Source organism: Polypterus senegalus, chromosome 9 (assembly GCF_016835505.1).
Source record: "Polypterus senegalus isolate Bchr_013 chromosome 9, ASM1683550v1, whole genome shotgun sequence".
In the NCBI taxonomy this organism is placed as follows: domain Eukaryota; kingdom Metazoa; phylum Chordata; class Cladistia; order Polypteriformes; family Polypteridae; genus Polypterus; species Polypterus senegalus.
This window is the reverse complement of record NC_053162.1, coordinates 47,584,556-47,610,831: the sequence shown is the minus strand read 5'-3', so window position 1 is coordinate 47,610,831 and position 26,276 is coordinate 47,584,556. Positions and strand designations below refer to the sequence as shown.

The window sequence follows — 26,276 nt, the reverse complement described above, 5'->3', positions numbered from 1 at the left end:
CAAGTATTTTATTTATAAGTAAGAACATTTTATTCTATGCACTGCTGGCCTTTATAACAATTAATACAAGTACGTTCTTAAATAACATTTGCCAAATAATGCATAGCAATCAAGACTTGGTGCTAACTGTAAGATCTAGAATGATGCTTTGAAAATTTTTGTAAACAAAACTCAACATCATGCATTAGAATGTTGAAACCATTATGGAAAAAAGCTCTCCCTCCATCCCCTCCCTCTCTCTAAACACCCCCTCTCTCTCTCTCTCTCTCTCTCTCTCAAAGGCAGGACTGTCTTGGAGCCCAGATGCAAATGCAGAAAAATCTTTTATTAGACATCAATGTAACAAAGAGATTTGACCATGGTGCAAGTGCCTAAACCACGAAGTGCATTGCTTTATATTAGATTTCTTGTAATCTTTGCAAAATTCTCTCCCCTTTCTAGTTCTTCCCACCATTACCTAATATCCACCAGTTGAACAAAATTGGCCCTCATTACTTCATAGCATTACCTAATATTGGTCACTTTACCAAAAGGTATTCATTGAACAATCACACAATTGATAAGTCAAAGCTGGGAAGACCCTTATTTGGGATACTGGGACACACAAATGGATATTATTGATGTACAAGCATCACTCAAGATTGAAATCTTAAATTAATTTCTAAAATAATGGCCTGCTTGTTTTTTTTTTCCCATAGTGCACACAGTCCTTGATTTTCATTACGTCATATTGGTGTTTGAGCAGACAAGTAAAAAAGCAGCAGCAACAACAACATTTATTTGTATAGCACATTTTCATACAAATGATGTAGTTCGAAGTGCTTTACAAGATGAAGAAAAAAGTTTATATGAAACAAAAATAAGATAAGGCAATACTAAGTAACAAAGAATAAAGTAAGGTCAGATGACAGGGAGGTCAGAAAAAACAATGAAAAATAAACTCCAGATAGGCCTGAGAAAAATAGACCAAAATCTGCAGGGGTTTCAAGGCCAAGAGACCCTCCAGCCCCCACTGGGAATTTCACGTGAAAGAATTTTGTGATGATGGTCTTATAGACGTCTGGGGTACTGCCTTCAATCCATCAATGTAGGGACTGCATGGTACTAAGTAATTTAGAACATATCAACATTTGCTTGGTACGTTGAAATCTATCTTTGGGCAGTTCGGTTTTGGCATCCGTCCTTCTGACATCTATTGGCAAACTGAGTAATGACGGCTGGGTATTAACAACCAAATATTAGCTGATCTTAGATCTAAAATGACCATGCCAACATAATTATTACTCCGACTCTGATTAGAGTTGTAAAATACGGTTCGTTTTTTTAAACGGGAAGCTCTTCATTACATCGCATCAGCCGAAAAGATCTATTTTAAGCACAAATCAGTGCCATGATAACAAAATCATTTCAAGGACTTAAAAAAAAAAATAAATAAATAAATGAATAATTCTTTGCAGAGAAGGTATGGATTTCACAAACATAGAATTTGTAGCCTGATTCATTTAGGCTCCCAGTCGGTCGTATTAAATAAAATACCCTAAAATTGTTGAGCTTACAAAAGTTGATTTTTATCCACTAGATGGCAGCAAAGGCTGCAAGATGAATGGAATGTCCTATACTTTATAATACAGCATTAAACATGCTGCTGCCATCATCAATTTTTTTGCACTGTCAGATAAGGATTTTGATAAATTGATATTGCATTTTCCCCAAATTTAAGTCAGAGAGGGACCACCTCTGATTGTGTTTTCATTTCAAATACTCCATCATCATTGTGTTTCCATACGGAGTGAGCTCATATTTGCTGATTTTTTGTAAAACATGGATTTCTTACCAAGTATAAAGATGAAATGACTCCACACTTTTAAGTTCTTTAGTCTACATGCCTCTATGTATCTACAGTCCCTTCAAAAAGTATTGAAACAGCAAGGACAATTAAATTGCCAATTTGTTTTTGTTGTGTACCAAAGACATTTGTGTGTGAGATCAAAAGATGAGTATGAGAAGAGAGATCAGAGATTCAGCTTTTATTCCCTGGTATTTACATCTATGTTAAACAACATAGCACATTTCCCATCAAACCATCCAGTTTTTCAAGTGAGCAAAAGTATTGGAACAGAATATTTCTACTAAATTAAATTTTAAAAAATACTTAAGATTTGGTTGCATATCCCTGCTACTACCATCATGAGTTACATCATCAATAAAAATGATTGAGCCTGTTCTAGAAGCAGCTATGCAATCCCAAGCTATGACACATCCTCTGCCATGCTTCACAGATAAGCTTGTATGTTTAGGATCATGAGCAGATCCCTTCTTTTTCCATACTTGGACCTTTAATCTTTGTCTCCTCAGTCCGTAATCATTTATTCCAGGTCTCTTGTGGATCATCTCTGTACTTTTGTTGCAAATTCCAATTTGGTTTTCTGATCTTTACTGCTGATGAGTGGTTTTTATCTTTGAGTATGGCCTCTGTATTGTTTTTCTCTTAGTCTCTTTCAAACAGTGAACTGTGATATTTCCATCTCTGCTTTTAGGAGGTTGTTCATGATGTTACGGACTGCTGATTTGGGGTTTTTCTTTACTTCTCTCACCATTTATCTGTCGTCAGTTGTTGTTTTCCTTGGATGACCAGTTCAATGCCTGTTGCTCTGTACACCAGTGGTTTCCTTCTCTTTCACAACATTCCAAATTGTGCTATTGGCTATGCCTAATGTTTTTGAAATACTCTGATGCATTTTTCCTCATGTCTCAGCTTCAGAATGAGATGCTTTTCTCTCATGGACGGCTGTCTGCTCTTCATGTTGTTCAGCCCTTCTTCACTACATATGCACTCCTCCTATGTGATAGCCAAAACTTAAACTGAGAGAAGATATCCAGGGCTACTCAATTATTAAACAGCCTTATATGACACACCTGGATAACAAGAAACACTTGCCACTTGTCATGTTCCAATACTTTAGCTCCCTTAAAAAACTGGATGGTTTGAAACAAAATGCGCTATGTTCTATGTTGTTTAACATATATAGATGAAAATAAAATCTGAATCTCTGATCTCTTTTCTCATAATCATCTTTTGATGTGATACACAAATGTCTTCAGTGCACAGAAAAATCAAATTAATTGACCTTGCTGTTCCAATAATTTTGGAGGGGACTGTAAATCCTCTGCTTTAAAAAGTGTGATCAACAGTTCTTCTCTAATTAAGTGACGTGCATAATGTGTTGAACAGCTACAAAATTTGGTAACCAGTATCAATACCACTGATGATCAATGGTATCGATTTGTTGCAGCCCTACACATGTATTCTAATCAATCAACCCCATCTGTATGATGACAAGAATAACATTTGTTACATTTTTCATAAGTAGAATTCTTTTCGTTCAGTCACAGAAAGATTTGTTATTGATCATTTGCCCAATTTGAAGTTTCATTATGAAATGCATTCCAGAGCACTTGTATTGTGGAATCATTTTTATTAATTATTCACTTTAATGGCCACTCTGGTTTCATCTTCAGTGTCCTATGTGGACACATTTGTATTTTAAACATATGCATCATTGTAATTTTAGTGATCTGATGATTTTTGTGTTGTTGTAGTCTGTAATAGATCACTGCCCCATTGCAGTTCGGTTGTTGTGTCTATTTTGAATAGGTGCTAGAGAAAAAGTGCTCACATCAGACTTTGCTTTATATTGGTGAGAAGAGAGTGCTCAAATTTAATAAGTTTGCTTTGCTTGGCATCTCAGTTGGAATGGAAGAAAGTCTTGTGATTATTTCTGTGATTTGTTGTATACTCCACCATATTGTTCAAGTGTTGTGTGCCTTCTAATAATTTTGAAAGATTTAGAATTTTGTCCACTTTATCCTCTTGTCATTTATTTTTCCACTCTTTATGCTGAGCTATACAAAATCACTTTAAAAACCGTTTCTTTCAATTCAAAATGACAATGAGACCTCCATTCCAATATAGCCCAATCTTGGAATATCATTTTCAGAAATATAATGTTGACATCTATAAATCCAAATTATCAGCACACCCAGTTTATAATTGTGCATCAACTTCTTGACTATGGTAAGGATGGAATGAGGAAGTCGGATGTTTGCTATTGTAGCTTACTGTCAAAGTATGAATAAGCACAGTATGTGAAATTGAGCCAGGAGGAAAAACTTTATCCTCTGACCAAAAGGAAACCAAAGTCCTCCTTCATATACACTAGACTACACTCTTAATATAAATTCTGTAGGTTTGCTGATTATAAACAGAAATTGTTTGATTAAAAAGTTGCTTTCCAAAGTATGGTCAATAGAATTCAGAGTGACGGACGCAAGTCTGAAATCAGTGCTGGGACAAAAGCCCATTTCTTTGCTTTACAAAATAATCTCTTCACAAGCAGATTCCATTATGGCAACCTGCATGTTTTAAAGGTGCTGAAGTTTCTAAAACCAAAGCTGTTAAATTGTGCGTATAGTATAAAATTATTTTTATTTAAAGATTTGGTGAAAATAATTCTAACACAAACCTTTTCCTGATGCATCCATCCTTCCATCTACTTGTAACAAATTAATACTCTTTTACACAGTAAAATATGCAAATAGGACAAGTGCAAAATCTTACAGGATCTTTTAATATAACTAGCTGACCCGTGGCGTAGCATACACCGCATAATTATTCATTGATGGGTGAACACTTCCTGAAAGACACAGTTGTCCAAATGGGGTGGGTTTGAGGATACGACTGTGAGTGAATGAAAAGATGGAACTCTGGAGAGACAATTGTTGTAACTGAAAACTGCTTTTGGCAGATACAGGCATATCTTTTTGAAAGTTTGGCCCTGTGCCTTATTAATTGTTATTGCAAAGGCTAATCTAACAGGAAATTGTCTGTGTGTAAAAGTAAAAGGCAAATTTGAATCTGATGGGGTCATTGGAAATCCGGAGAATAAGGATAGTTGTTTGTGAGGTAGGAGCTGCGATAGTTTTACACTCCAGTACATTGCGGTGAATACTGGTAACAGTCAGTCTAGTGCCATTACAGAGACCTCTTGCTGGCTTGAGGTTTCTTAGAAGCATGACGACTGAACCAATTTTAATTTTGAGTTTATGCGGAGGCATGCCCAGTGGGTGTAAGACTGTTTTAAGAAATTCTTCGGGGAATGAAAGTTGATCTGCGGGATTGTCTGTAACAATGGAGTCAATGCTGGTGAAAGTTACTTTGTCGGTAGGGATAAGTTTTAGTACTTGTTCATTAAGACGTAGCGAGTCTTTGTTGGTGACTCTTAATACAGCTCGCGTACTGAGTTGTTCCAGAGTGACCGTTGAGAAGTCGATGTTGCCATATAGTTGTTGAACAGGATCAGAATTAAAAGGAAAAGAATGTGAAGGTAATGTTACAGCTGTTCCGTTTTTCCCATCTCCAACATCAAGGAGCCATTTTGTAAAATGTTGTTCGTGAGGAAGAGCTCTCATATTTGTCGTCAGTGTAAGTACATGCATGTGACGCCACAAAGGTTTCTTGTTAATGCAACTGGTGACAGTAAGTGCTCGGGAGCCACGCATAATGACGGTGAGTATTTGTCGGAAATCTCCACCCAATAGTACTGTTTTCCCTCCAAATGGCTGCGGGTCACCCGTGAGGTCACATAATAACCTGTCAACTGCCTGGAATGCGTATGCATCTGTCATTGGCGCCTCGTCCCATATTATCAATTTGGATTGCAGGAGATGTTGAGCGTGTGGCGAGGTAGGTTTGATGTTGCATGTGGAAGTAGTAGTCCGCTTCAGCGGTATTTTAAAAACGGAATGTGCAGTACATCCACCCAGTAACAATGTTGTAGCTATTCCCATAGATGCTACGGTTGTAGGAATTGTCTCCCCTAGCTCTGATAGTATGAATCAGGATTTTTTAGACAAAGGTTTTCCCTGTTCCTGCAGGACCATCTAAGAAGAAGCATGTTTGTTGCGGATGAGAATTGCTATATTCAGCATGTAAACGAGTTTGGTGAAGAGTTGGGGGCGGGCACATGAATAGGCAGTGCGAGGGTGGGTGCGGGAGGAGGGTTAAAGTTGGAGGACGGGACTCCGTCCTGCGTACCCCATGGTCATGCCTCCCATAATCGACTATATATATATATATATATATATATATATATATATATATATATATATATATATATATATATATATATATATACATACAGGGATACCTTGGGATACGAGTTTAATTCGTTCCGTAACCGAGCTCTTAAGTCAAAATGCTGTTATCTCAAATCAATTTTCCCCATTGAATGAAATGAAATGCCATTAATCCATTCTGGACGCAAAAAAACACTGCAATTGTTTTGTAACATGTTTTTAAATAACAAAAATGTACTTATAAAAACACAATACAATAGAATGTACTGCAATAAACTGGTTTTATTAAGTACAGTATAATGTACAGCATTTACCTTGGAGATCAGACGAGTTGAAGATGCTGACGGAGGTGGTGGAGAAAGGCTGAACTGAATAACTGAATGTTATTCACTGATTTTTGCCTTTTTCGCCACACCTTCCTCACTTTCATCTTCAGGGGTTGTCGATAAAAACCTGTCCAATGAGGTCTGTTTCATCCTCTCTTTCAGAATATTTCTAAAATGCGTTAGGCAAGTGTCATTAAATACAGCTGCTGCGCAATCAGTTGTAACTTTTTCAGGATGATTTTTTTCAATAAAGTCAAGCGTTAGGCAAGTGTCATCAAATAGCTCTGCTGCACTATATTTGTAACTTTTTCAGGGCAAGTGTCATTAAATAGCTCCACTGCACTATCAGTTGAAATTTTTTTCAGGGTTCCTTTTAATAAAGTCAAGCGTTAGGCAAGTGTAATTAAATAGAGCCGCTGCGCGATCAGTTGTAACTTTTTCAGGATGTTTCTTTAAAGTTCAAAACTTTTTCCCAAATTGCAAACACTTCCTTTATCTCACTTTATGAGGTAACCTCCTCTGCCTCCTCCGCGATACCGATCACCTGCAGAACCTCCGTATGTTGCCGCGTCTAAAGTTCCGTCAACTCCCCTGTCGTCGGTTGCTCTGAATGTGCGACGACAAGCTCTTTGATGGCTCGTATTTCGAATTTTGGCTCGTAACTCAAGGCAAAAAATCGACATAGTGACGCTCGTATCTATAATATATATATATATATATATATATATATATATATATATATATATATATATATATATATATATAATAGATATAGATAATTCTGTTTATCAATGAAAAATGGTTTCCATGCTACAAATTAATTTTTACACAAATACTGCTGCTTTTTAAATGAAAAGACACAGATTAATCCCTACTTGATCTTTTGGCATAGTACTTGTTAACACTAGAATTACCAGAGCCTATGAGAAAATTCGGAAATCCGGCCCACCTTAAATCCATTTGCATCTCTCTGTCAGCGTCTTTTGTCCTGTAAATGTGCTGATTAAGACAAGCAGCAAGCTATTCCATCCCCCCACCGTCTCAGAAAGTTCACAGAATTCTCCCAGCTCATGCCTTATTAGATTATCTGGGAGTGAGTGAACCGCTGGAGTTTTAGAGTGGAAATAATAGATTCTTATTTGGAACACATGCTTTTAATGTGTGTTCCGTTTCTACAGTAATCTGTGTAAACACATTGTTAAAAAAGAAACTTATTCATATTTTAGTAATAAATGTTACAAAATGTAGGCATAAACTATAGAATGTGTGAAGCCTGAAGTCCAAAGATCAAATAAGGATGATACAACAGCTTCCGTGGCGTAGCGGTAAGATTTGCTGACTAGCCTCCTATATCTGTCGTTTTCAGTAGTGAGCTGCTGTGTAGGGTAGGATCTTGAATGCGACTGAGAAAATAAAACTGAATTAAAAAAAAAAAAAACAAAGCAAAACTAATCTTTACAAGTATCATACATTTACACCGGCTGTTAAAGACTGAAATCAAATGTATGTTTGTATTCTAAAATAGTAAGAATAAAAGCAGCTGACTTTTCAAAATGGACTCGTTGTGGATCGAACCTGTGAAGTTTTGATTACCAGTCAACTGTTGATACCTTTGCACCACCGAAGCAGTCGTAGCAAATGCATGTCAATGCTGCACCCTAATGCGTCTTGTTCTTATGCGGTTATATTTTTGAATAAAAACGCACTTGTTCTGTTGTATTTGTACCTTTTGTGAAAGTGTTCCTTTGATATTTGGACTTCAGGCTTCACACATTATAAACTTCATGTCTACATTTTGTCAGTTATTTCTAAAACATGAAAATCATTTCTTTTTTTAACGATGTGTTTACATAGATCGCTGAAGACCCGGAACACACATGAAATACGTGTGTTCCATATAACGATATAGTATTTATAAAAGGGGTGATTTTGCTTGACTTCTCACTCTATACAACTCCAAGCAACTGACACGCAGGTAAACCGACTTGAGCTGAGAAAACTGTGCACCAGTGGAGGATGTGATAGCAGACTGCTTGCTGCTTATCAACACATTTATAGGACAAAAGACACTGACGGAGAGGTGAGAAGTTATTTAAGGTGGGATGGATCTACGAGTTTTTTCGTAGGCTCTGGTAATTCTAGTGTTAATCTCTGGCTTGGCCAAAAAAGTTCAGTGCTTTCATGATGGTGATAATTTGAAACACTTAAAGGGTTCGGAAGGTAGCACTTGAGAGGTTTTGAGATCTTGACTGTTAGAAACTTTGTTATGGATGTTGGCTGTCAGAAATGCACCTTCCAAATTATTAAATTCAGGCGTTTCAGCTGTGCCCATTGTTTACATGTGCATCAAATCAAGCTCAAAGCCATGTGATCTCCATTGACAAACACTGTTAAAATGATTAATGGAGTGGTGTAGTGTATGCTGCCATTGGATTCTGGAGCAGTGGAAAGTTATTTTCTGGAGTAATGGATCACGATTTGCCATCTGGTAGTCTGATGGATGAATTTGGATTTGGAAGATGCTAGGAGAGTGCTACCTTATCTGCATAATACCTACTGTACAGTTTGGTGGCGGAGAGTGTGACAGTTTAGGGCTTTTGGCGCCCTTGTACCCTCAGACACCACGTCAGACACAAGATAAAAGTCCAAATAATTGATTTATTATTATAATAATAAGTGCACAAAGCACACTCTTCTCCACAATACTCAATAAACAAATAAACAATAACCAATCCTCCAAACTCCCAGACGCTTAGCCACCCTGCCTCCCAACTCCGCTCGTCTGTCTGGGATCTCCCACAGTCCTTTATACTCCTCGACCTGGAAGCGTTTCACCCTCTCTGTCCATATGACCTGGAACACTTCCGGGTCAGATAAAAATCCTTTTTTCACCTAGGAAGCACATCGTTCTCTTTGTCCATGTGATTATGACGTACTTCCTGGGCGTAAGGCAAATAGTCTCTGGGCCTCCCTGCAGCGACTCCTGGCGGCCCCCATGGTATCCAGCAAGGCTGTGAATAAAGACTCCAATGTCCATAATGCAATGCTGGTCTTCGGGGCATCTCCATATTTCAGGGAGGGCTCCACCTGGCAGTGTGGGGGTATTGGCCAGGATGAACAGCCGGCCATACATCACAAGAGATAAATGAGCTGTTTTTCAGGATTTGGCCAAGGACCCTTGGTTCCATTGTATGTTACAGTTAATGCTAAAACATACAAAGATTTTAGACAATTGTGCACTTCCAACTTTGTGGCAACAGTTTGGAGAAGCCCTTTTTTTGTTCCGGCATGACTTTGCTCTTAAGCACAAAACTGGGCCTTGAAGAAATGGTTTAGTGAGTTTGGTGTGGAGAAACTCAAGTGGCCTACGCAGACCTTTGACCTCAGCCCCATTGAACAATTGTTTTATTGTCAAAACTGTGTCATTGTCATGAAAAGCACTATATTAGCCTCTTAGATTCATTTTTTCATTGGTGAACAATATGAAATGCGACTATAGTTTACTTTAAACCTTGTTTACCACATACAACCCACTAAACTAATCCCCTGGAGCCTTGGCATATGCTGCATGCTTCTGGGACTACAGCTCACAGCTTGTTTTACCCAGTTTTCCAACACTAAGAGGACATCTCCTTGTTTTATTGCAGGACCTAGGCTAATTAGGAACATCCCACAACTTCTCGGAGATTGCTAGTGTTGACAAACACAAAGTAGTGCCATTTTAGTATTAGTATTAGTGGCAAATAGTAGTTAAATGGATGAAAACATACATACTGTACGATTTAAATCAAAGTCTGAACAGCAAGCTTTGGATCAGGTAGTCCACATTGAGCCACTGGAGTCTTTTCTTAAACTAGTAGAGGTATCCATGTGAATTCAGAGACATTTCTTCTTAATCCAGCTAAAGAGCAAGCCATTGCACAGTCTTACTCTGTATCCTCAAGTGTTCTCAAAATCTTTTTTACAGAGCTTCAGTGAAGTATTCATTTTGGCAAATATTGGTAAACAGTTGCATTAGCTGAAATTAGACTACTGATAATTTGTCAATGGGCTTATTTGTCAAGTTAGGTTGGGAAGCATGCACTGGTACAGCACGTTGCTACACCCACCACATGACAAAACACCTTGGTATCCCATTTGGCAAACCCCACCATGTGGTCTAGTCCCACCTTCCGAAAATGACTGTTTGCTGTAGCCAGGTGTTACCTGGGTGTCCCTTTTGCCTGTCCAGCCACTTGGGTCTTCAGCATTGAAGATCCCGTAAGCCATATCACCCTGGCCATAGTTCCGTATCTGACACTCCCTCATAATTCAGGTAATGTGTCTCATTTGGGACTCCGTGAGTAACCACACGTTAACACTAGAATTACCAGAGCCTATGAAAAAACTCGTAAATCCATCCCACCTTAAATCGCTTCTTAAAATCGTTCACAGCTCTCCACCAGCGTCTTTTGTCATCTAAATGTGCTGATAAAAATCAGGCTGCAAGCAGCCGACTATTCCATCCCCCCACCAACTTAGAACGTGCACAAATTTCTCCAAGCTCATGCCTTGATTGATTTTCTGGGAGTGAAGTTTTAGAGTGGAAATAATAGATTGTTGACAGAAACGTTTTTTATATTCTACTAGTAGAATAGGCTCTGGTAATTCTAGTGTTAAACACAAAGTCAAAACAGGCAGCACCCAAGGATTCTCCAAAGAGACACGAAACTGAAGAAACCCAGGCTTCATATCAGATCACCAAATAGCATCCATGTCTCGCAACCATATAGCAAGACAGGAAACACCAGGACTCCAAAGACTTGGACCTTTGTCCTCTTGCAAAGATATCGAGAGCACCACACCCCTTTCCAGCAACCTCAATACCCTTCACACTCTCCCAATCCGCCTACTGACTTCATGGGAAGAGTCATTAGAGACATGAATGTTGCTGCCAAGGTAAGTAAACCTCTTGATGCAGTTGACAATAACATGTTGAATAAAAAAGTCCAGATCACTTATTTCTTATGTTCTTACAGGTGTGCATGCACACACTAACAGGTTATTTTATCTGAACTTAAAGGTTGTACAGTCCAGTAGTCATGGTGTTATATTAGAATTTTTTTATATTTGCATATTTCCCATCCGCCCACTTTACTGCTCATTAATTAATATTAAACCTTCTGTCCATAAAATGCCATTCCATGTTTAAATACACACAAAACAATGCTAGTCTTCCATTATGAGCTTTATAGTTTCATTTACAAAGTTTATTAATTTAAAAGCTACATATTATTGAAATAATCCTATATTCCTATGAAAAAATGCACCACATAAAATAAAACATTAAGTCTTATTATGACCTAATTAATGTATTTGAACCCCTTAGCAATACTGTTGGGATTAATTGGAATGGCAATTGTGAGCCGGGTCTTCGCATCCAACGTAACTGCCACACCTCACAAAAGCTCTTTTGTTGGAATGGGCACAAATTCTTACTGACACACTCCAAAATCTTCAGGACAGCCTTCCTAGACAAATGGAGATGGTTATGGGGTGGCCAAATCCATATTAATCCCCATAGCTTTGAAACTGGAAGTCAAGTGGGGTTATATAGGCGTCATGGCGTGGTGTCATCAAATTTTTTGGCCATATGGTATAAGTAATATTTGTGTTCTTTCACATTTATTCTGTTAGGTCAGGTAAATTAATGCTTGTGTATATCAATATCATGAACAGCACTGTCTCAGCTTATAGATGTGTCTGCTTTCTTGCTAAGGGTTGAATGAATATTCAACACTGTAATCCTTACCTCATCACTCATTTCTCTAATGTTTATGAAGTGATTTTTTTTAGTGTATGAAAGATGTTTTTTATTATTTTATTTGGACTAAAACATGGAATTGTGTTATGGGAACATAAAGACCATCTGCAAATGAGTACACAGGGTCTTTATAACTTTCATTCTGAATTGGCAAGCCAGCAAATGCTGCTTGTTAATTCTGTTAACATTACTTTTTCAGTTTAGTACTGTGTATTATTATACTGTACTATTTATGTGATCATGATAATAATTGTCTTTTTCTCCTCCAGTATATTTCTATAACTGTGGTGATCACTTTACAGATTTTATTGTTTATTTATTATTTATGTATTATTTATTGTCACATACGGTATGATATGTAGTGAAATGCTTAGTTTCTTCTTTGTTCCTGTAGCTTAGGTTGCATAGTGAGTTGGACAATATTGTTTTTTAATACACTTTTTCTTACAATTGGATTTGGACAAGACACTTCTTGAGCAGGCTGCGAATTTGTCAAACTTTTTGAGCAATACTGGTTTTTGGCTAAGGAAGTTTTAATTTATCATAAATGCAAGTTGGGAGAGAGCTTGATATTGAATAGAGAATGAACCATAATCCATAACAACTTTTTTTTAATGGATTACCCTGTCACAGAATAGTTGTATTAATCGGTTTTTGAAAAACATTCATCAAAATGTCCAGTTTCATTTTAATTTGCTGTTTTAGATTTTTTTTGGCATTCCATTAATCAGTTGTCTTCCTTGCTAAATGAAATACCTTTTGGTGTAGTCTCAAATACTGTAATTTGTTTGCAAAGTGTTTTCTTAATTATATACTGTAATCTTAAGAGACATTTATGCGTTTCTTTGCCTTGTTTGGCCCCTCTTTTTTATAGGACTTGAAGTACTGAAACAAGAAACATCTATTGTGGAGAATGTTCCAATATTAGGCCTTTACCAAACTCCCTCTGATGGAGGCGGTAGAATTGCTTTATATGGAGATTCAAATTGTATCGATGACAGTCACAGGCAGAAAGGTAAGGCTATAGTGCATTCTTTGTTTACAGTTGTAAATAAGAAAATAGAATAAGAATGTAAAATAGGAAGGCAGTGTTGTGTAATGGGTAAACCACAAGTGTGCTGGTTCAATTTCCACTCCCAGCTCACTTTGAGACTCTGACCAAGTCTCTTTGCCTGCTTACTCTGCAACTGTTTCATGTGTATTGAAAGTTGCCTTGGATGAGGGGATTAAACTAAATTTACAGTAATGTTTACGTGTAGTTTAGCTCCTTCCATTAGTTATTAGATCCACTTAATCTGGTTCAGGGTAGCAACAGTGGATGCAAAACTTGACACCATTTCTGGACAGAATATAAATGTAATGCAGGGAACAACTGAGCACACACCCAGAATCTCCCACTGGGACAGTTACTTAACCTTAAGCACACTCCTCTTTGGCATATGAAAGAACAACAAAAGAAAACCCCAGTGACCTAATGTGGAGGTGCGAGCATTGATGTATTTTGGTATGAACAGCATAAATCAGTTCTCTTACACTATTTATGAAGTATTCCTAATGTTTTTGTCCTTGCAGTATGTTAAATTAATTTTATTAATTAAAAACAATAATCACGTATATGGATGAAGGTGAAAGTTAATTAAGGAGCCAATTACCACCTTGCATGGCATGGTAATTATATTTTAATTCTTGTTTTAACCAGTGAATTAGGCATTAATCAAGTCTAATTTTTGATTGTACATTCCTAGTTAAATAGCTTATCTAAACTTTGAACTTGAATATGGAGGTAATGAAGTAGTCCATTTACTTGTTATCACATGTTTAAAATATTGGTTTCTAAGTGGGTAGTGTTAACTGAATAGACTTGTCAGATGAGTGTTGTCAGTTTTAATAACCAGTAACTGTAACATATTGAACACCATCCTGAGTATGGCATAGTACAGTTACACAAGCTGAAAACATAAGAAGCCAGTCCTTTAGTTCTTGCTGTTGATAAACTGTCTTGTGTTTTGTTTTTTTTTCCCTTATCTTAGATTGTTTCTGGCTACTGGATTCTCTCCTTCATTACACTTCCTTTGGTGTAATGCCTACTAGCCTTAGTCACTCAGAAAACAGAGTACAGCCTCCTACTGGCTTGGATCACCCTCTTCCTGAGAGACTGGAAGGTAATATCTTAACAGCTGATACATTCAGGTGTAAAGAACTGCATTGATAATTTATCAAAATACTGTTGTGTACTTTATGAACACAGTCACGTGTTCACAGAATTTTTGTTTTAATTTTATTCTTGCAATATCTTTCAAAGTGATTACACTTTGTTTTTAGTTTCCATCCATCCATTATCCAACCCACTATATCCTGTTTTTAGTTTCATCCATCCATTATCCAACCCACTATATCCTTACTACAGGGTCACGGGGGTCTGCTGGAGCCAATCCCAGCCAACACAGGACACAAGGCAGGAAACAAACCCTGGACAGGGCGCCAGCCCCACAGGGCACACACACACACCCACAACACCAAGCACACACTAGGGACAATTTAGAATCACCAATGCACCTAACCTGCATGTCTTTGGACTCTGGGAGGAAACCGGAGTACCCGGAGGAAACTCACGCAGACATGGGGAGAACATGCAAACTCCACGCAGGGATGACCCGGAAAGTGAACCCAGGTCTCCTAACTGCAAGACAGCTAAGCTACCACTGCGCCACCGTACCGCCCGTTTTTAGCTTTGCTCATTTGAATGTATTCTGTTATAACCTTAAAAGCAACTACTATCTTCCATCAATGCATTTGCCATTTTGTCCACAATATTAGCCCAATGCAAAATTAACTTATTTAATACATTCATTAAATCCTTTCTGCAGATGTCAGGTTTCTGTACTGTCAAATAGTTTCCTCAGTAGTACATGCAGTGGTCATAGCAGTTTTACCACAGGAAATGATGGCCTTATGATCTTAAAGCTGTGTTCATCAGTACTGGAAAAGTTGTTAGGATGGAAATTGCAAAGGAGGGTATTAAAATGAAAATATTACATTTTTGTTATGTTTTGCAATATATGACTACAGTGCAGTTCCACAATTTATTGCAACATTTTCCCTTTATTATATAACTAAATGTAAAAATTATAGGCAAAAAGTAGCCAATCTGTTACATTTTATCAGAAGTATCCTTGAGTTATTTCGTCACACTGTTGTATTCTTGCAAATGGATTTCATGTGTCTCGGCAGTCTCCACATTAAGAATGTAAAAACATGGCAAAAACGTTTTTGAGCAGAACATTCAGAATAACAACGTTTTGCCAGTCTTACCCACCTAATCTCTCCAAAATAATATCAAATTAGAATTTGAGAGTCCTTAAAGTCCTACTGTCTACCACACTACTTGGTAATGTTTTCCATGTCTCTGTAGCTCTCAGTGTGAAGAAAAATGTGCTAACTTTTGGTCATAATTTACCCTTTAGGGCTCATTTATACTTCACGCTCAGAACGCGTACGTGCATGCATCATGGCTGCCACGCGTTTCCAGCATTCATTTGATGCATCCTATGGACAGGTCCTCCGAAATTAACGAGACACTTGCGCAAGTTGCAGTATCAGCAAAAATTCGCAGGGCACAGTGTTTTAAAAGTTGGCATGTGACGTCAAGAGTTTGTTTACTATCTACATGAGAAAGAAAGTCGCTATGCAGATCCCACAGGATCAGTGTGTACGCTTCGATGTTTGATGTGGTGAAGCAAAATGCTGACATACAGATGCATTTGTGGTGCTTTTATATTTAAGCGTCGCATATTCCCCATCGTTATGACACGATACATTATAAAAGTCTCATTACCATCTTTTGTACTGTTCTTGTGTTTTTTTTTTTTATGCAACTTCAAAACAGCAACATAATATACAGCCACAGAGAAAAAAAAATAAGGACATGTTGAAAAGTGAAAATTTTGGCTTTAATATTGAAATGTCCACTTTAACCTCATAGTTTACTTTATTATTAAAGCAGACTGTTGTGAATGTCATCCCAGTTTTTAATCGCTACGAGCTTCTGCGACTTTTTCCTGACCTGACAGCAGTGGCAAACAGCAATAGATTGCCACACAGAACACATTAAATATATGATATTCCAACTCTCTGCACATTTAGAATCCTTATGGGGGTGACACAGTGGGGTAGCAGTAGCACTGCTGTCTTGCAAAGAGTCATGTCGCTGGTATTCCGTGCTTGTAGCGTACATGCAGATTTGGTGACACTAAAATGGTACTAGTGTATGTGAGTGCTTGTATTCACCTTGCGATGAGCTGATGCCCCGTCTAAGGATTGTTTCTGCCTTGTGCGCAATGCTTGCTGGAATGGACACATCCCTGGATTGATGGATTTAATCATTAAACATCCTTTTCAGAGATATTGTGACAAGGTGTCATCGGAATTTAATGGGTGTTCAAGGCAATTCATAACACAGCGAAGCCGAACCTGTTCTCATCGTGATAATATCTCGCACGGATTCTTCCAGATTTACGTAAAGTATGCGCGCAAGTATAAACAGTAAAACACTTCCGTAGTGGGAGCGTCCACTGGAGCATGCGTCCCGTCATGTCAAGTTTCCAACTGGTTCTGCATATTCTTGTACATAACACAGAAGTTAATTCTGGGAGATATCTTGTGAGCTGAGCTCTTTCCTTTGTAGCTGAGCTGTTAATCAATAACCTCTCAGCTGTCCTCACTAAGTGCTGCAGAATCTTGTGATAATGAGCTTTGCTGTTCCCAAACCAAACAGTGATACAGTTTTTCAGGGTGATCTCCATAGTTATTAGTGATTAGTAAAAGCTGATAAGAAAGGGTTGTGGCAAGTCAATTCACTTCAGTCTCTGCAGGAAAAAAAAGTTGTGCCTTCTTGACAACAGATTTGGTGTTGACGGTCCAGAAGGGGGTCATCAGAATTATACACACCAAGAAACGTGTTGCTGCTTATTGTCTCCACAGCAGAACCATTGATGAGCAGTGGGGAATAGTCAGCCAATGTTTTCCTGAAATCAATAAGCATCTGATCCTACTTTGTCTCAAAGTTAATAAAGAATTCTAAAGTAAGAATGTCATTACTTTAATAAAACATGGGAATGGTAGTATGAAGATTTAGAATGTTTCCTGCCTAAGAACCTGAAAGACTTGCCAAAGAAACCAAGAATTCTGCTTTTTACCACAATATTCTTAAAGAGAATGTTCAGTCTGTGGCTTGAAACTGGAGCATCATTAAGTTATGAAGCTGGACAATGACCCAAAGCACAAGTCTACAACTGAGCAGCTCAGTAGAAATAAAATAAAAGTTTTTGAATCACCTAATTAAAAACCTAGAGATTATACAGCTTGGCCAGAAATGAAAGTTCACTCTTGCAGACTTACCAAAGTGTCTGAATTTAATTAGTTTTACAGCACAGCAATGTGAAAAACTAATATCGAATTATAGGAAGCATTTAGTTGCAATTATTTCTGCTGAAGGTTCTGCAACCAAGTATTGAATCTGTGAGGACAATTACTTTTACACATGAGTGATTATGTTCTTCGTTAAACAAGGAAAGTAATGATTTATAAACTGTATTGTGTGTTTGCTCAGGTTCCCCTTTTTTTTAAGTAATATGCGTTGTATAAAGGTTTGAGCACTTACATTTAGTAAAACGTGGGAAAACAGATGGTAATAGGAAGGGACAAATACTTCTTCCACAGCACTTTCTGTGTTGGGGATATATACAGTATGTGGCCACAAAAGATATTTTCCACCCACTTCAAATGGTCAATTATTTATTTTCTAAAAGTGCCTTACCCTGTATAAGGTCAAGGTAAACCGGAACCTATACTGTTGTGACGCTAGACAAGAATCCCTTTTTAATCAAGACAGACACCCAAACTATTCATAACTATTTAGATTTCAGTCATCGTAATCCTAAATCTTTTAACTGAAAATTATTAGGAGTCAGCAGAGGAGATCTCCATGAGCACATATACAATGTAGAGCCACCTTACATCCTGGGACCAAGGCAGTCATGTCAGCATTGGTAATAAGAGAGTCCTCGATGATGGTAGTCATTTTCTGTAGTATTATAAAACAGACTTTTCAGTTAGTTTCATTTTGAAGAGGAAATCACTTTAGTGCTTGCTATTAATACTGCATGAGTGACATTGACCTTACATGTGGTGGCCGTCTGACAGGTTGGAGAGTTGGCTGGAGTCCGGTGTCTACATAGTCCCGAAGCCATTACTCTTGTATTACTGTTTTGTTTTTGAAAAGTGTATACTCATTTTGGATTTAAAAATCTTTGCTGAACTCCATGACAGTGCTATTTAAGAATAAAATGTATTCTATGTATAATTTATCTATTTACTTCAGACCCCCCGTGACCCTGTATTCGGATTCAGCGGGTTAGAAAATGGATGGATGGATGTTATTGTCTGCATTTAGGATGTTGTAGGGATGTTAAGCTTAATACCATTTAGGATTCTATGGTCTTTTGCTGCCTCCATCTCTACTGATAATTTAAACTTGAGCTGAGATGCAGTGTAAAATAGCACAGCAGATTTCATTTACATATTCATGTTATGCAGCAAAATCAGTGTGGTTGCAGTGTGTGCCACATCCATATTAACAAGTATGAAGCAATTTTTTTACAATTATTTTTATAACAGTGTCTACAGGACTGTCCTTGTAGATCCAATCCCAAAATTCATGAAAGACTGTGCTTTAGAGAGTTATACAGTAGACCCCCGCGAAGTCGCGGTTCAGAGTTCACGGCCTCAGTCATTTGCGGATTTTTTCTTAGAACCTAACTAACAATTGTTAGCGGAAACCACCAATATCCTCCGCAATTTTTCTGGCTTTTTTCGTGGCAATACTGTACTGTAGAGAGAACAGGAAGCAGCTGTAGAGAAAACCGCGACTTGGGATGGTGAAAGTAGCAGTAGAATTTGAAACTGGTACTCCCAGCAGTCCCTACAGTGGCTTTGATTGGTGTTCTGCTGAGGGTGCTGGTCAAAGGATGTCAACACGGCTTTTAAAAAGGGGGCCGGTGACCAAAAGCAAAAAAAAAGAAGTTTTAGTAATTTGTGTTTCAAGTTCCTGTCTGTCTGCATTCTTTTGGGTTACCTGTCCTTATTCATTTTGTCCTGGATCGTTTCATGCGTCTGAATTGTCTGCCGTCTGCCTGTGTACATGAGAACTGAACCCGTCCACCCGTCTTCACCATTTCAGGAACTACCAGTAGGACTATCTGTACATTCTCATTCAACTTGTGGATCTCTGGGGGGGTGCTCCCCTATGATGTTTTTCTATTGTATAATAATAGTTTGATAACTAACTGCATGAGACATGTTTGTTTGAAGTGTTTGAATGAAGTTCAAACTGCACTAAGACTAGCCTGCAAGCATTTGCACTTACCTCTGTCTGCTTGCATGCAGCCAGTTTAAGCGCATTTTGTACATATTGTTCCAGTAGTTTTTTAAATAGTTTTTACAGTTCATTAGCAGTGTGTAAAATGATTAGTGTTGCAGTAATTGTGATGCTCTTTGCATGAAAAAAATTTGTTCCATTAAAATTTCACTTTTTCTTTAATTGTGACATTTACTCTAAGTGTAGCAAAAAAATATTTGGTATCCAGGGATGCATTAACCCCCAAGTATATGGTAGTTTAACGGTTAAAGCCCCAAGATGCCGCCGAAACGAGCTGCACCGTCTGAGGCTTCTGGTAATGAAAATACGCTTGCATGAATTACAGTACATATAGCGGTAACATTGGTACAGTATTTTACATTCTAGTACTGCGGGAGACATAGCAGTACAGCATACAGGTTTACCTTTACATTGTTTATTTTTAGGTAATGTATTAAGCTGAGTTTAAAATTAAAGTGTTTTAGGGGCATATTTAGGGTTAAAACTATGAAAATAGGCATTTTTTTAACCACATCCAAAATTAGCAGTTTTTCACATTTCACGGGTGCACTAACCCCCGCAAATTTTGGGGGTGTACTGTATTTGGTAATGATGCCATATCAAAAGTTCATCACTCAATTGTTCTACAACAAACATTTTCTTTACCTTCATTGAACAAAAGGTGTGGCAGTATGTGCAGAGAAAAAGGCTAATTTAAAAGCTATTTTAATTTGCTTAATGCAGAGGCCTTGCCACTTTATTTACTGTGTGCTGATGTGCTGCCAACGTCCCTTTCTAAAAACATAACATGTTAAAGCAGTTTAACTAGCCTGGAAAGTGTGGTTATTCTCTTGCTTAAACATGTTTGTCCAAGTCAAAACATGATTGTGAAATTTGGATGATTTACTTCTTAAAGCACTGATACTGTACTGTTAAAAAGAGGTCTGATAAAGATTTATTTATTTATTTTTTTGTCTTTTTATGCTTGACCAGAGGTAGGATTTGCAGTATAGTTTTGGAAGTGTAAAGAATAGGCAGTTCCCTTTTTATTTTATTTTTTGTGTTTTTACTTGATGTTTTTGTTGTAGTTTTTCACTTTTGGCTTTGTTTTACATATTGGGTGGTGTTCTCATTTCTTTTTTCTGATTCAAAGGAAACCACTTGTATCGCTATTCTAAGGTTCTTGAAGCTCACCTGGGAGATCCAAAGCCCCGTCCCCTCCCTGCCTGTCCACATCTGTCTTGGGCAAAGCCACATCCCCTCAATGATACTGCGCCAAGGTTTGTATTCTACAACTTCAGTCAGTTGTGCTTGTGTCTCTGTAAAGGTTATTCATTGTTATTAGTTGCTGGTTACTCTGTCATTTTTAATGTTAACAGCTTGTATAGAATAACAAATTGCCAAAACCTGTAGTTGGTGGTATGATTAGACCGTCTAAGTTAGAGCTGGATACATTTTGCACTTCAGTGATAACAATAAAATCAGTCTTAACTAAGCTGAATTTAATTAATTTACAGCAATCTGTGGAAACACCAGAAACTCCTCTCAATAGACCTGGACAAAGTGGTTTTACCAAACTTCAGACAGAACCGCCCACAAGTGAGGCCTTTGTCCCCTGGAGAGAGTGGTGCTTGGGACATTCCAGGGGGTAAGTGTTGTCTAATTTGTAAGGGACTGGCATAGCAAATTATATATATCTATATCTCACTAATAGAATAAACAATGTCTTTCTTTACCATAATTACCCTTATATATAGTCCTTCCTCCTTTGTTTTTCGTCTTGCCCTCATTAACCATGTTTCACTAGCACACATCATACATCACAACAGGGAGAGCAACCTTTTTTCCTAGTTTTCTTAAAACTCCACATTTAAGTAATTTTCAAAAATGCTCGCATCTTGATATACTTTTTTTCCCTGTCCTTGAATATGCACCTTTGTATTAGAGTAAACTGATATACTCTGTGCTTGACCATCTTGATTGTGGTGTTTAAATTAAGTATTTCTTAACATTAGCACATTGTGTTATGTAAGTAGCCCTGCCTTGGGCCATCCTTTTACTGCTTCAGTATGCCATTCTGCAACGTATGTTAAATTCCCCATCTATCATTTATATTTGTCAGTGTGTTATATAAGACATCCAATGGTATTTGTCGATAAAAACAAGAGGTTGTTATCCGTCTAATCAGAGAAACCTAAAAGTGTGGACAAAAGTAATTAGGATTTGTTAAAAGAATTACATGTTGCATAGTGTCGCCTAAAATGTTTAGGGGAGTGCAGAATAGCTGGAATATATTTTGCTTAATTAGTAAGCCACTTTGTTCTAAAGCTTTTTAACATGAATAAGAAAAGTACAATTTTAGTATTAATTCTTTTAGTATTTTACTTGTGAAAATATGTAGAATACATATCAACAATAGGTTTATTACACAGTATGGCCTTACATGGTAGTATAATGTCTTAGGGCTTTGGGCCCTTTTTCACAGTGGTTGTAATAGTTCAGTGTTCACCACAGTATTTTCTAGCCTGTAATACAAGTATCTGTCTGTTTATAGTCAGAATTAGGGCTGCAAGTAATGATTATTTTGGTAGTCGACTAATCGTTCAATTTTTTCCCTGATTAGTCACGATTATTTCATGCCTGACTATTCTGATGCCTGCGATCTGTGGTTGCACATCCTGTTCTGGGCTCTAGTGCATGTCTTACCTCATCTGCTCACGTCTATCCACCTGTGAATGTCACCCTGATGTCTCTGCGTTAACACAATTAAAATGAATAATAATCAAATTAAAATTACAAACAGTGAAACATATGAATTTGAAAATAATCATATGTTTTATATTAGTGTGACCATCACAATAAAAAAGAAATGCATTAAACAATACAAACTAAAATGCACATAGTCTTTAAACAAAAAAAGTGCATTTAACTTAACCAAAAATGGCCACTAGTGTGTCTTAAAGTCTATAAGTTTAAATAAAGCTTCAATACAAATAAAATAAATAATAATGTACAGTTTTTGAAAGATTCAGTTCATATATTCCTGATTGCAGTGCAGGAACGTGAGCATTTCGACATGCTCTGGTGTGAGGCTGCCTCTCTTCTTTGAGACAATGCTCCCAGCTGCTGAGAAGAGACGCTCAGAGGGACTAGAGGTAGCAGGAATACACAAGAATGATTTTGCAGACAGAGAAAGATGTTTTAATCATCACACTCTGAAGGAAAAGTGTTGTAGTTGATCACATCATGTACTATATTATGCCAAAATAAAAATAATAACAGAATAAAATATGTAACAAGCTAATTACTGATATACTCCAAAACACAAGTTACCTAACGTTAGTTAGAGATGGTTTACTATTCATATGAACTCAAATATTATATGAAAAAGAAGACAAAAAAACTAGGACGGCTCAGCTACAAATATTCACTCGTGTACTACAGTATAGCTCCAAACACGTAACTTAGTAAACATAACTGAAATCATATTCACTTAACCCTTAAACTGCTGCAACCGGCAAGAGTCGGTTTCCAGTGCAATTTAGAAGCACGCCGAAGCCGAGTATATGCGGCGACGTACATTCATTGAACTCCGCAGCCAGCTAAAGTTGTTTCTCAGTGCAATTTGCCAGCACGCCGGAACCAAGTATATTCGGGGATGTATATTCATTGAATGCTGCAACCGGCTGTAGTTGCGTCTCAGTGCAATTTGCCAGCACGCAGGTGGCGAGTATATTCGGCGACATACATTTATTGAACGCCACAACCTGCTATATTTGCTTCACAGAGGAATTTGGCAGCATTCCGGAGCTGATAAGTCAGTGCCATACATTCATTGATCAAGTCAGCTCAAGAGCACTGCCAGCCCCGGTAGAACTGCAGCACCTCTGTCCCTGGGATTCAGCCGCTGCACTAGACAAGCCTGTAATCATCAGCGTTCACCTCTGTGTGTTTGCGTGCTGCCAGTTCAAGCGCAGTTGGCTCGTGATTTACTGAATTTCATCATTTGGCTTCAGTTGCACCTTGAACATCTAATAATAGATTGTTGCAATAGTGGTTTTTTTTTTATTATTTTTTATAGTTTTTACAGTTCATTTGCAGTGTGTAAATTAATCAGTGTTGCAGTAATTTTGATGCTCTTTGCATGAAAAAAAATGTGTTCCATTATTAAAATTTCACATTTTCTTTGTGAATTGTGACGTTTACTTAAAAAGTGACGCTAAAAAGTATTTGGTGTCCAGGGGTGCATTAACCCCCAAGTATGTGTTGGTTTAACACAAGATTTACCAGAGCCTACGAGAAAACTCATAAATCCAGCCCACCTTAAATCCATTCACACCTCTCCGTCAGCATCTTTTGTCCTGTAAATGTGCTGATCAAGACAAGCAGCAAGCAGCCTGCTATTCCATCCCCCCACCATCGCAGAACGTTCACAAAGTTCTCCCAGCTCATGCCTTGTTTGATGACATGATCTGGGAGTGAAGTGCTGGAGTTTTAGAGTGGAAATAATAGATTCTTATTTGGAACACATGCATTTCATGTGTGTTCCGTTTCTACAGTAATCTGTGTAAACACATTGTTAAAACAAACTTTTTCATATTTTAATAATAAATGTTACAAAATGTAGGCATAAACTATAGAAAGTGTGAAGCCTGAAGTCCAAAGATCAAATAAACACTTTCACAAAAGGTTCAACGATGATACAACAGCTTCCGTGGCATAGCGGTAAGATTTGCTGACTTGTAATCAAGAGTCCCCGGTTTGATCCTGACTGTCTCCTATGTTTACTGTTTTCAGTAGTGAGCTGCTCTTATTGTTAATATTATACAGTACACACATACGTTTGGTTTGCGTCTGTAACAGACTGTGTACATTTATAGTATTGTACATGTAAAAGTTAAAAGTTTTTTTTTTTTTCTTTTCACTTTTATTCTCTCAGTCACGATACATACTACCGCCCTAGGGATCTGATGCTGTTAGTTTGTATTTGAAACTGGGAGTAACTGTAAATGTGAGTCATTCTCTGATCTGGAGGGATAAACGCTGACACACAAACGCTGGTGAATCTGCCTTCGTATCTCACCATCACTGTATTTTTTTATTTTTTATTCAGTTTTACTGAGTGTTCCTGCTTTTGAATTAGTATGCACCTTATGGTTTATGATGTCCAAAAAAAAAAAACAACAGAGACGTAGGTATATGATATTTGGAATTATTCATTTTATGACCTTTTATGAGGTCAGTTCAGCGCTATATGCAATCATCAAATTCAAATGTTAACAGTTCACACACACACACAAGGACCGTCTTTCCTACATTTACGACATGTGTACCTGTTGCAATGCGCACACGTCTCTCTATGCTGTGGTTTCTATTACACACCTGAAAGAAAGAGACAATATATTTGACATTTTGAAGAAATCAAAGTACATTGGCTGACTAACATTTTAATCTGTGTTTGGTGTTTTTCTCTTTGCATTATTAAATCTCAAATGTGATTCCATTAGAATGTATAGTAAATGTGGTTTGTTTCAATAATCACTGAAGTTAATAATATATACTCTTTTTTTTTTTTTTTTTTTTTTTACCTTGTAGGTATAATGCCAGGTCGTTACAATCAAGATGTAGGTCAGACCATCCCAGTGTTTGCTTTCTTGGGGGCCATGGTGGTTTTGGCTTTTTTTGTAGTACAGATCACTAAGTCTAAGAACAAACCAAAGAGAAGAAAACCAAGGGTGAAGAGGCCTCTTTTTTTGCAGCAGCCACATGCAGCAAAATCACCATCAGTGTAGCATGGAGGAAGACTTTTGGAAAATGATGAGTGGATTATTAATAACTCTTTGCTTGAGAGTCTTTCGGATCATGGATCCAATTGCTTGCTTTGAAAGCATACATCCCATCACATCTCATCTTTTTTTTTATCGAAATATGGAACTGAAATTCAGACTAAGAAAAATGGAAATCCAAAAACATTAAATTATTTGATTTAGTGCAGGCCTAAGAAGTGGCCTCTTAATTATGACCAAAACGTGGCCACTTTTTTTGGTTGCGCTTTTTTTTTTTGTTTTTTTTTTTATTATTTATTTTACATTAATTAAAAGGGATACGATTACTTTCTGGAGGGGGCTGTAAATTACATTTGTGTTTTGTTTAATTATAGATACAATTTTTTTTATTGGGGGGTGATATATATTTTTGCCAATAGTGACTTCTGCTGCTGTCCTTGTCTGTCTTTTATAAAATGGCATCTACCATGACATTTTGTAAATAATCATAATTTCACCGTTGTTGGTGGAGATACGGATTTCTAAAATATATACTATCAAGATGAAGCTGACAAAGGTGTCCATCTTTTTTATTTCTTGGGAGGTTTCTTCAAAAGAAGCTTTATTTACCTACTGCAAATAATCTGATCTGGTGTAGCATGGCAACTAAACCAACCTAGAATCACTGAAATTAGCAAGGTCTTATTTATGGAGAGAATTTTTCATTTCTTTCTTATGGGCAGGTGTTTCTGTCAAATTAAAACGACAATACAAAGCTCTGAATAGATTGTTTGACATTTCTGTAATAATTTCACTGCTGCTGTTCATTGTTG

The 26,276-nt window shown here is 37.4% G+C and overlaps 1 protein-coding gene across 1 annotated transcript in view; it reads left to right on the top strand.

Moving 5' to 3' along the window:
• Positions 1 to 26,015, top strand: part of mbtps1 (membrane-bound transcription factor peptidase, site 1) — a 94,555-nt gene extending 68,540 nt beyond the window's left edge. Inside the window, exons 19-23 of the mRNA XM_039763080.1 lie at positions 13,139 to 13,279; positions 14,295 to 14,426; positions 20,832 to 20,958; positions 21,196 to 21,326; positions 25,274 to 26,015. Of these exons, the coding sequence (XP_039619014.1) occupies positions 13,139 to 13,279; positions 14,295 to 14,426; positions 20,832 to 20,958; positions 21,196 to 21,326; positions 25,274 to 25,470 (728 nt within the window). The 3' untranslated portion in view covers positions 25,471 to 26,015. The remainder of the gene's footprint in view (positions 1 to 13,138; positions 13,280 to 14,294; positions 14,427 to 20,831; positions 20,959 to 21,195; positions 21,327 to 25,273) is intronic.
• Positions 26,016 to 26,276: the final 261 nt, after the last annotated feature.